Consider the following 12308-nt stretch of genomic DNA (forward strand, 5'->3'; position numbering starts at 1 on the left):
CTGTGATCTTACTACATCTCAAACTAAACAGGGTTGGGCTGGCTTGGTACTTGAGTGGGAGGTCTCCAAAAAGCCTCGAGTACTTCAGGAAAGAGCACTGCTAACCCCAGATCATCGGAGATCGGTTGTAAGCCCGTGATGTGGCAGGTGGCTCTGCGCAGCTGACGTGCTGCCCTGGCCATCCGCAGCTGTTCTGGTTGGTTGTGCTTTTCCCAAAACAGAGAGCTAATTCTGTGCCTGATCAACAGGAATGCTCGGCAGGTACCCGTGGAAAGTGCAGGGAGAGTTTTCCGTAGGCAGAGTGTAATTACCCGGAGGGAATTAGGCCAAGACATCAAAGTGATTTACAGCTTTGGCAGAAATCCTTTCTTTTTGTGTATAGAAAGATCAGAGGACCAGAGGGATAAAGGATTTTCAAATTCTCTGCAACTCAGGTTGCCCCTGAGTTTTGGTGGCAAGGTTGGAATGCTTTTTAGCAGGCTGCTGGTTCTATGTGTGTGTGGGGGGTGGGTTTGTTTGTTTTAAGCATGAGCTGATATCTAGCCCTCTGAGAACAGAGCCCCTGCTGTATTTTGGAGGTCCTTAAAGCATCACATCCATCCTGTAGCCGATTCTTGAAAATCAACAACCATGTGGCTTCCCCTAATCATGCAGCATATGCTGGGCAGGCCTGGAGACAAGAACATAGAGCTCTTAACCTAGAGCGCTCTGTCTGCTGCAAAATGCATTAGGCCAGAGTGGCGTAAGATGCAGCTGATGCCTGCTGCTTAATCTAACCAGCATTTTTTCTTTCTTCTGCTTTCATATTTGTTCTTCCCAAAGCCTAATGCTTTCTTCAGACCCCAGCAATGGGGTTCACCCCACAGCCCCGCAGCCAAAGCCCAGTCTCTTCCACCAGATCAGCCTGCATCTGACTTCCCCAGGATGATTTCGGAAGCTGGAACTCCCCAGAAATCCCCAACAATGGAGAAGGCGATCGCAGTGCCCCAAGGCAGGCCATCACCAGCAGGGTCTCCGAGAAACCGTCAGACTCAGACGAGTTCCAGCAACCTTCACCTTCCCCAGGACTCTTCCGTGAAAGGGCAGCTGGCCAGTGAAGACCCAGTGGTTGTGACTCATGAGCAGTTCAAAGCTGCCCTTAGGATGGTAGTGGACCAAGGGGATCCCCGGACATTGCTGGAGAACTATGTAAAGATTGGCGAAGGGTCCACAGGTATTGTCTGCATTGCTCGAGAGAAGCACTCAGGGCGTCAGGTGGCAGTGAAAATGATGGACCTGAGAAAGCAGCAGCGCCGGGAGCTCCTTTTTAATGAGGTAAATGTAGAGAGGTGGGGTTCTCTGTCCACCACAAAGCCATGGTAACAGTAAATGTTGTTTTAAGAAACAAAACAAACAAAAAAAAAGGGGGGGGGGTGGAAGAAGACATCTTCTTTTTAACAGAATTATACTAGTACTAAGATAATGAATGACTGCAGGGATGGAGACAACTGCATTGTACTCATAGAGTTCCACATACATGTATTTGCTTTGTAGATGGGATTAGATTTTATAAGTTGTGGCATGGTGGTCAGTCATTCCCTGTGTTTTTACAGGTGGTGATAATGAGGGACTATCAACACGTCAACGTAGTGGAGATGTACAAGAGCTACCTCGTGGGAGAGGAGCTCTGGGTGCTGATGGAGTTCCTGCAGGGGGGAGCCCTCACAGACATCGTGTCTCAGATCAGGTACGAAGCAAAACCCAAAGCATCAGTGCTTGTGTGTCCACCTCATAGACGACAGCAGAGTGGAGATTTCTGGGAAGAACAGTTTCCCTCAGAGCTCTTGTGATGCTTGTGATTGCAGTGCCCTGAAACTGCTGCGCTTCATAACTGTCATCCACTTGAAGCATTCAGATCTGCTTCTGGTGTTGAAGGGAACTTGTTACCATACTGATCTCTTTAGATACTCGCTGTTTATCTCGTTGATAACCTCCCCTGTAAAACACAGTACTCATAAAAAGTATTGCTTATTATATCTGTTGTATTTTGGCCAGGAAGCTCACTATTAAAGAATGTGCAAATAGTTTGCCATGGTACAACCTTAGCAAAGTAGAATTTGTGGGTAACTTCTTGGGGGAAGCACAGCAGGTCCTTGAGGTCTGGGTACCTTCCCAAATTTCACTGCCTAAAGATAGCAACTACTGGACACTCTCCTAAATTTGTTTTTGTATCCACACCACTTCATATCCATTAATGCCCAAAGCATTTCTGTAGGGCAAAGAAATTGTTCTCAAATGCCCTCTTCAGAGTCCCACTCACAAAAAGTTTTGGTGATGAGTTTGAGGATTGTGTCTTACCTGCCCTCCCCCAGCTTCTGAGCAGTCCTGAAATGGCTGTAAACTGGCACAGGGCGCTCCAAAGAAAAGACTGACCAAGAGTTTCTGTAGAATGAGCTTTCCTCTATTAGAAGATTCAGAATGTTAATTGGATTACAATTAAGTAGTATTGCTAATGCTAATTGTATTTATTTTTAAAAATTGTAGTATGCCTTTAATTCACTTAATGTACTTTGACTGACCTTTACTGATCTTATGGTGGGTTTAAGGCATATATCTTGTTTTGCTGGGTTTTCTGTTTTGGATGTGCACCTGTGATGTGTTTAGGGGGGGTGGGGGGGAGGAATGCATGTTGCCCTCTGTATCCTCTACAACCACACCTGTAAGGAATGTCTCGGAAATGCTTATCTGGCCAGCCCTCCAATTTTTTGATCAGAGGTATGTCTCAGGGACTGAGAACCAAGGTTTCACTAAAAGTCCTGTATGTGCTCCTGAACAGGAAATGGAATGTTTAGTCCTGAAAAGTGCTGAGTCCTGGCATTGCAGAGCCAGTGAAACTCTTGTAGCTCATAGCTGGTATTAGTAGAGCCAATAGAACTATAATTTAAAACAAAGCAAACAACAACAACAACAAAAAAAACATATTCTAGAAAGGGTTATGAAGTTATGAAGGTTATGTAGTCTGTATCCACCATTGAGACAGAATTACATCATGGGATGTCAGCACAGATATTATTTTACAAAGCCTTCCTTCGAACCCTTTAATGAATACTTGTTTTTCCACATAGTGGAAACAGGATCTGTTAAAACCATAACATTTATCAAAAGTAAGCTGCAAGCCTTTATCACTTTTTCACAGGGAGGAAAACACTGTCATTCCCCTCATTAAATACTTGCTGAAGGTGATAACTGATTTGCATCTCCAGGAGTGAGCTAATCCCCTAGTAATCTCTCTTACACTATGCAGTCACTTGACTGAAACCAAATTCCTTACATTACAGGCTGAAAGTATACCTCTTTTTATCTTCTAGAACCACAAAGCTATGAAGGGTATCGGCTTTCCTTATAGCTCATGCTATATCCAAAGTAAAAAGCACTGTTTCTAAATAGGTTAGGTTCTGTACTGGGGTAGTTTTTGTCCATCTCTCTTCAGAGTTTAAATTGTAAAGTAGCCCCCTGCCATCCTTCAGATACATTTCTGACATAGGCATGGCACAGTGCAGCCAAAATACGCAGTGTCCCGGTCAGATGGTCACTTTGGTAGAATGAGATGTGGAATACCAACCAAGCAGTAGAAATATGAATTTCTCAGGTGATGGTGCAACCTCCTTCCTAAATGTATAGAAATTGCTCTTACCTATTCAGAAAGTGTTACGTGCTCTGCACAGTTCTACATTTTGAGCTCTCTTTTTCCTCAGTCTTATCTGCTGACATGGATTTGAAGAGTTATCATTTCCATGCCCCCAAATAAGAGTGGTTTGAAACAACTGCTAGAGACAGGCTGAGAATCAAAAGTACTCAAATAGGGGGCTTCAGTGATTCTTTGAGGTACATATCTTCTAGCATTCCTCGGTGTACGTGTGCAGAAACCATTGGCATTGGCCTCAGCTACAGGAAATAATTCTCAGTTCTGCCCTTTTAAACTTTAATTTGATCCTGAAGGTTCTTGTGTTGGTAGTCCACACAGCAGGAGTTTCTGAAGATCAGGTTCTTGGTGTTCATACACAGTGTGCTAGCATTAATAAAATTCAGGAATGACAGCATCTCCCCCTATTTGTGCTACCTTTAGTTAGGTGTAAGACTATCCACGCTGTCTAGCTGCATGAAATCTGTAGGGAATTCCCCCATTCTCTATAAAATTACTTGTTTAGATCCTTTTTGCATAAAGTTGCACAATAGGCCTTGTGAACAAGTTCCACTATATGTGCTTAAAAGTAAGAAGCTGTCTCAACAGTTCCTGTGGCATCTTGGCATGAAGAAGCAGTCTTACGCATCATAATTGTTTGAAACAGTATGTTGCTTGATGAATTTAGATACCAGATTTAAAATGTGATTTCTCTGAATTAGACTTATTAAAGCTTTAAGCTGCTAGTCAAGACAAAAATGTTTTCAACAATAAAACACAATTGTAAAATAATAGAAAGAACAAGAAAGAGTAATGGTCATGGGGAACCAAAATACCTACCTGCAGCTCAGCTTCAAAACTGTGCAGTGCCTTTACACAGGACTTGTGATTTAGTGCTATCCACAGAAGAGTATAATGCAGTTAAAAACCTATGTCCTTAATTTCAGGCTAAATGAAGAGCAAATTGCAACAGTGTGTGAATCAGTGCTGCAGGCTCTTTCATATCTTCACTCTCAGGGGGTCATTCACCGAGACATTAAAAGTGACTCTATTCTGTTGACACTGGATGGAAGGGTAGGTTTCCTCCAAAAAATTATTTTCTGTCTTCTGCTGCTGTAGCCTTAGTTTGTCTCATTATTTCCTTTCTGTTCTCAGTCTCTTTTTTTATACCTCATTCTCTTACTCCTTTTGTATTCTTTATCTTTGGTGCTTCCCTCCACATAGCTTAGAAATTATTTTAAAGTTTTGTTGTTTTTCTCTTTGCACAGGTCAAACTCTCAGACTTTGGTTTCTGTGCTCAGATCAGTAAAGATGTACCCAAAAGAAAGTCCCTAGTAGGTACTCCTTACTGGATGGCTCCAGAAGTTATTGCAAGGGTACCATACACTACTGAGGTAAGGCACCACTTTGCTAATATCAGAAGAGGTAGCAAATGATATTTTGAGGTGTCACACTAAACATTAGGCTCTCCAGGAAAAGCATCTAGGAGCTATTTAAAATAGAACTATAACTATGATTGCAGATTTGATTGTGATGATACCCATTTGACCTAAAGCAATAAAAATAAATAAAGTTAAAAAAAAAAAAAAAAAAAAAGAACAACACATTCAGCTTCCTGGAACAAGGTGTAAACTTACTCTATTTTTATACCTGAAGCTTGGCATAGGCATGTATATGCTGTAGTGTAGACAGATGTTAGCAAGGAGCAGCCTGTAATGTGATATGGATCAGTAAATCAATCAATGCTGTGAGGGGTGGGGAGGAGAGCAGGGAAGACACAAATGGGAGCTCTGAAATTATGGGCAGGTGGCAGCAGACTGATTAGTTTTGTTTACCGACCGACCAGATGTAGCACAAGCAGTTACTTGCAGACCTTTGCATGTTGCAACACCGGCATGGATCAGTCCTAAGTGGAAAGCTGGCTTTGTTAAGCTGCAGTGAGGGATCCAGTAGCATTAAGTGGGTTAATGGTTTACATTCTCAGTAATGTTTGTCAAGGGAAGGGTGTTGTAGCCTTTGTGAAAGCAGCATAGTGAGGACCTGTTGCTCTGAGCTGTGTATTGATGGAACATTGGCTTCCACAGGTGGATATCTGGTCTCTGGGAATCATGGTGATAGAGATGGTGGATGGAGAACCCCCCTATTTTAGTGATTCTCCGGTCCAGGCAATGAAAAGACTCCGTGACAGTCCTCCTCCCAAACTGAAAAATTTCCACAGGGTGAGCATACCGGCAAAGCACTTGTGAACCTGATGATTATCGCCGGGAAACATCCATACCAGCTGTTCCCTGCAGAGCTGGCTGTGAAAACGGTCTTGCTAGAACATGTTTCTTGGGGAACTTCTTTGGACCTTCTTTGCCTCAGTGGATGCAAGCTGCTGCTGACAGCTAGTGGCTGGTTTGGGAAACAGTCCTGGTAATGTGAAGTCACTAGGGCATAAACCTAATAATGCAAATCAAAGCTGCTTCTGGTGGAGGCAATAGTTGGTATCTTGCTGTTGTAAATAGAGTAGCTCATTTTCTAGGGAAACAACTAGGAGGATCCTTGCTCTGGAGAGTTTCCAGCTTAGCAGCTTTTGGGAATGCAGAGGCTGTGTTACGGTCAGAGCGAGAGAGCTCAAAACAGACAGCAACTCATGGGGGACACTGCAGCTGCTTTGAAGATTAACTCAGCCTCATGGTTTCTTCTGAAAAACTAGTAGTGACATAAGAAATGCAGTGATTACCTTTTAGTCATCACTTAGAGCCATCCTCTTTTCATTTCAGTCCAAGCCTCTAAGATCAAATAGCTTTTGCAGCATTCCAAGCTATGCGGCCTTTCCAATTAATCAGAATATCTGCAGCTGCTAAAACTGAATTATTTAACAGAGTAGGCTGCTGAACTAACAGCATACACTCAAACATCAACAGCTGCTGTCTTTTCTATTTGCCTTTGCAACACTAATTGAAATTTCAAGGTCACATTCTGGACCCGCTTAGGTAGTGTAAAGCCAGTTCTGGTCTGGATCACACACCTTGATGGGTGAGACGACCCCACCGTGAGCTGTGAGAGCCAGAGCTGTTCATAGTCTTGCTCTGTTCCACTTCTTCCTGGGAAGCAAGCTGGCTTCCAGCAGACCTCTGGATCGACAGGCCTCTGGCCATCCTCCTGTCTCCCTGCTGTCTGCATGGAGCTAAGAGGGCTGAATCCACAGCTGCTGCATTTTGATTGCAGTTAATGGTTCGCTGGGGTCAATTGCTGTAGCATTGGGTGCAACAGACTAAACAGACACCACCTGGGATAATCTCTGCTGGTTTGCTAAAGCATGGGTAGATGTATTGACAGAGTGATAAAAGCTGGATCCTGGCATTCAGCTGTGTTGTGCCTTCATCCTCTGGCAATCACAGTGTTTGTTCAAAGCACTCATGAAATAAGCTGTGCCTCACTGTGAACAGTATTTTGTGATCTACTAAGTTAACCAGAGCAAGAAAAGTGCCCTCAATCTAAAATGGATGTAATTAGTGGCATTAAAATAAATAAATATGCACCAAGTTAATTTTTTATCCAGTTTTAATGTGACAGAGGATTACTACCAGCAAGAGATGTGCAGAGCCTTTCAGTGGTACTTGAATGTAGTGACTCAGCTGGCCTCAATACCTGTATTTTAAAGGACAGTCCAGCTGAGGTCATTCAGTTCTTTTGGTACACTGCTCTGTAGCTTCTGAATTTTGTAGCAGCAGCAGCAGGTTTCCAGGTTCTCAAATCCTACTTGGGTTATATATTTAAATACTTTTAAAATATTTTAAATACCTACATTTAAGTACTTTTTCCACACTCTTGTGCCTAGTACAAGAAGGAATTGCTCAACCCTTCACACCCAAGTTAATGTGCTGCAGGAAATCTGCTGAATTTTTGAGCTGAAATGCAAAAAAGAATAACAAAATGGGAAACAAGATAAACTTAGATGTGTGCCCCCTTAAAAACAAGCAGCCTGTAAACGTGCCTACCGGTGACAGACAGTTGTTACCATTATTCCATAAAAAGCATGCTGTCTCCTGTTATGTTTCTGTGCAAAAACAGGGCTACAAAGTTGAATTGCACAGGTCCTTTTTAAGTAAACCCACTGCAGCAACCTGCTGTCAGTTGATCTGTTGCCTCGTTCCTTTATCTTGCTGACTTGGTTGGTTGCTTTTTCACAGACTTCCCCAGTTCTGAGAGACTTCTTGGACAGGATGCTGACCCGGGAACCGCTAGAAAGAGCAACGGCACAAGAGCTTCTGGATCACCCCTTTTTGCTCCAGACAGGACTTCCAGAGTGCTTGGTTCCCCTTATCCAGCAATACAGAAAGCGTACCTCTACCTGCTGACTTCACGTAAGAGGAAAATACTAGGAAAAAGTAACACTTATAAATAACCAACAGACCAGGCGGTCTTGTCCTGGGAATGGTGCTCAGAACTTGTCAGTGATCTTCTTACAGGATGAATGTGAATATTGTCCTTGCAGTCTTGGCCTTTGTGGCTTCTCTTTTGCTGAAGACAATCAATATGTACTAGTTCCTAATGAGACCAAGTATGTCTCAAGAATAAAGCAGGTATTTCATGACTTCTGGATTGCTTCTTCCAAAGAACGGCATTTTTATGCGGAGTCTGAGGTTGTGTATCTGAATGCCTGCAAGTTCCTGTAAGCCTGGGCTGCTGACTACTGAACTGGAACAAAATTTCCCAGTTAGAAATGTGATCTTTGTTTTGTTAGTCGTACACTGGAGTCTTGAGCTGACCTAAATGTACATTTTGCGGCACAGATGCCTTTGAACTGTCCAACAATGCACAAAGACTTAACAATTTTTCTCTTCTGAGACTTTTTCCACAGATGATTTTAATCTTCAGTTAAACATGGACCTAGAAAACTGTACATATTTTCCTAGGAAGCAGATGTGATATGTACATATTTGTTTTCAAACAGCTCTCTTGCGTCAACATGCTTCTCTTTTGCTGAGGAATATGTATGGTTTAGTGGTCAGTCTTGAATCCATTTCATGATCTTAAACTTTTGGAGGGGAAACCCTTGGAGGCAGGCCTCAGAGTAGACTCTATGAAGACAATTGTTCTTGCCACCAGGATTTTGTGGTTGAAAATTCATAATATGCAACACCTCCAGTGCTGTTTGGAATGGAGACTCTGAGGAAGCTTGTTCCTGTTTGTAGTTTCCAGGCAGCTTTCCTTCTGAGTCCTTTCTCACAAGAGGGGCCAAGAAGTGCTGCCCTGAGATAAATGTGGGGCAGCACTTTGGGAATGCTTTAGGGGACAGAATGAAAACATTTCAGCTGTCCTGCATGTCCCAGGAGAGATACTTACATTCACAGTGAGGCTGTTTGTTCAGCCTTCATCTCCCCTACTTGCTGCTGCAGAACATGGGGAGAAGGGAAACTTTTGATGTATGTTTTGTAATTGGTATCCCCTTCCCCACCACCCCTTTGCTGATATGTTCAGAAGGTTTCTGGTTGTCTAAGCAGCTCTCTGTTATTTTTAAATAGATTTAGATATTTTGTATGATACAGTTTCTGATCAGTGAGTTAGTTGAGGTAATTGGACTCTAGGTCAGGATGTAACGTTGTACAGTGATGGTGTGCACTTTCGTGAGGTCTTAAGAATATAGTCTTATATGTGGAACTGGGATCCCATTTTGAAAACCAGATACAAATTTATTGGAATTTAAGTTATTCCTGGGACAGTCTTACTGTCTCAGATACTAACCTCGTAACTGCATTTTCTTCAGAAGATGTAAATAATCTCTATCCTCTGCTATTTACTCCAGTTACAGATCCTGCTTCAAAATTGAAGCCACAGTTGATTACTTGAAGTAATTTGAGATGGAATTCATCTGCACTGATGACAGTCACCTAAATGGTGGGCACCCAGACTGAGAAGCATATAGGTTGCCTCTGTAGACCATGGTGAGAAGAGCGCCTCCAGAGGGTGATTCATCTCCATCATTTTAGATACCTGCTGAAGGATGAAATTGCTTTCTTTCGATACCACTCTGCCTGTGGCCAGTAGAGGGATCGTAGGTGGTTTGCCTAGACTGGACGTCTAAGTTTGGGGCTGATGAAGTTAATTGAAATGAATTTGTTTAGCTCTTCCTTAGCTGCACTGGAAAGTTTTTGATGTAAAATGTTTCTGTATTCCAGATATACTGCTTTTTTATGCAAAAGAGCAGGGCTTTAAAGATTTATAATTTGAAAAAATGATCCTGCTCATCTGTAGTTGTGAATCCTTTGCACTTGTGTTTTAAATTAAAGTAGATCTTGATTTATTCACATTCCTGTTGCAGTGTTGAGATGCTTTCAAATATGTCTATAGTTCAGGGATCAGAGATGTAAGGGGGAAGAGTGTGGATGTTGAAGTTCAGTATAACTTACCTATTCTGTGTCTGTGTGGCTTTTAAAACAAGAAAAGGTTGTAGCAGAAGACCTGGATTCTGAAACAAACATTTCTTGGAGCAAGGGATGACAGGTTTAAGCTTTAATGTTGTTTCTACTTCAGCCCAAGTCTGACTAAAGACAGCGAAAAGCCCTTGGAAGATTGCATTCAAGTATCTTATAAAATTTTAAAATCTCATCATCATATCTGTGAGGAATGCAGAAAGTATCCATTTTTTCTGTCCAATACAGAATTAAATATGTGATTCTTGTGTGTTCCTCTGTACAGTTCATGCATGGCATATCACCAAGTAATTGCTCCATTACTTAGATGAGTGTGGAACCAAATATAAATCCTAAGATAAACCTGTGGTTGTTATGAAGACTGAAGTGCTCTGTCTCCAGGGCCAACAGTTCCCTCCCCAAGAGCTATGCAACCAGTTAAGAGAATTATGATAAGCAGAGCAGGTTTTTAATTTGCATTGCAGCAATGTTCAGGAGCCACATTTCCTGTATGCGAAGCGATATCTAAGTATATAACAAAATACAGCCTCTGCTCGGAAGAGCTTATAGTCTACTCAGTGGGTAATTATGCTTTGAGATGTTTTTTTCTCTGAATATCTTTCTGTATGTGCTATCAACAAGGTTACACTTGTATCTCTTGTTTTGTGTCAAGCTTCACCTGAATTGTTCCTTTTTATTTTTCCTTTCTGCCAGCTTTGCTGGTATTGAGCCTTTTCCATGCTGCCACAGCCCTGGCAATCAGCATACAGTAGGCCTTTGAAGATGGCAGGCTGAATTTATATGAACAATTTGCTGAATCAAACAGGGAGTCTGCGACTGCTGTCACCTCCCAATTGCACTTCTGTATATATAATGGTGCCTGTCCTCCTCAAACAGGGCCCTATGCTATTGACTGCAGCAGCTTATTATCCCATTCATTTCAGAATGGGACAGATCTTTCCCTGGAGGCCCCTATCTTTTAACCACTGATTATAGAAGGACCCTAGGTGAAATGAGGCTCCCAACTTTTAAGACTGTTCAATTTAGTGAGAAGAATCCTGTGTTTCTCCCTCTCGCCTGGAGAAAACATTTTGATGGGCTTTAGGTCCCAGTCTATAAAGTGGGGATAATAAGCAGTAAATCCTGACTGTGTGGGGATGTATTGGGCAGGGAGAGTGGCTCTAAAATACTGTAGCTATTGTGCAGCACTTCTGTACCTTCTGTAGCATCAACGATCATGTCAGCTACATATCTTCATTACAGAGGTAGAAGATAATTTTAGATCTTCAGGTACAAACTGAGCCTGAACTGTGACTCTCAACTGGACGTGGTTTGTAGGAAGATTTAGAGCAGTGAGCAGTATGAAGAGTGGCCGCTAAATATTTGAAGGTAATGTTTTTTCTAATTGCAGGAAAGGAAGCAGAGAAAACAGCCTGTATAGAGGGATCTGCATCTACTCATCACAGAAAACTAATCTGCTTTAGCAGTGACTTTCAGGCTTTTCCCTTTTGTCTCTAAAGAGCTCTGAAAATGTGAAGAGCATGATGATAACAAAGGTGCTAATAGCAGGCCGGCCAGCTGCCAGGAGTTGTGCTTGCCCTAACTTCCCTGCTGCCTCCAGTTCCGATGGATAGTGAAGAGACTACAAGGGGAAGATCAGGGAATCTGCCTGAAAAAAATGTCCCAGAAAGGAGTTTGCATGCTGTGTGTCTTGTTAGTAATGTTCTTGATTTACAGAGTCCTGATTGTGCTCCTTCAGGTATAGTGTGTATCCCATGTTGTTTGTGTCCCTTGTGGCTGCAGTCCTCCTTTGCTTAGGAATCTCCATTATTTGATTTTTTAAGAATATTTTTATTGATATAATCAAATAATAATATATCTTAAATATCTCAGTATAATCAAATAATATTCATTATTTGATTTTTAAGAATATAATAAAAAGATGCATATCCTGAAAAATAAGTATTTTGCACAAGAACATTTAGTGGTAAAAAATGAGCTTTAGAATATGCCACATAAAAGATGAAAATATGACAAGAATCCAAGATAGATCCTAAACCTGCTACTGTTCTCTGTCTGAACAGGCACTATTCTTGTCTTAATTGCCCTTGATCTTGGTTTCTGTATAAAACAGCCTTGTTAAAGAGCCCTATCTCATCCAACTATAGTATCTCCCTGTGATCAGCAAATATCCTTTTTTTTAAGCAAAAACACAGGCCGGGCTGCACAGCTACCCAAAGAAATCT

The 12308-nt window shown here is 42.0% G+C and overlaps 1 protein-coding gene across 11 annotated transcripts in view; it reads left to right on the forward strand.

Annotated features, from left to right (window-relative positions):
* LOC311438387 (serine/threonine-protein kinase PAK 6-like) overlaps window positions 1-9959 on the forward strand; it is a 41449-nt gene extending 31490 nt beyond the window's left edge. For 10 of the 11 annotated variants that reach the window (XM_084522705.1, XM_084522708.1, XM_084522709.1 and 7 more), the window contains 6 exons: window positions 823-1314; window positions 1593-1726; window positions 4609-4735; window positions 4930-5055; window positions 5746-5880; window positions 7840-9959. In XM_084522705.1, coding sequence (XP_084378831.1) covers window positions 823-1314; window positions 1593-1726; window positions 4609-4735; window positions 4930-5055; window positions 5746-5880; window positions 7840-8007 — 1182 coding nt within the window. In that variant the 3' untranslated portion in view covers window positions 8008-9959. The remainder of the gene's footprint in view (window positions 1-822; window positions 1315-1592; window positions 1727-4608; window positions 4736-4929; window positions 5056-5745; window positions 5881-7839) is intronic. The other variant, XM_084522711.1, reaches the window with a different exon arrangement.
* The last annotated feature ends 2349 nt before the right edge of the window (window positions 9960-12308 follow it).

This window comes from Aythya ferina (assembly GCF_964211825.1).
Source record: "Aythya ferina genome assembly, chromosome: 5".
NCBI lineage: Eukaryota > Metazoa > Chordata > Aves > Anseriformes > Anatidae > Aythya > Aythya ferina.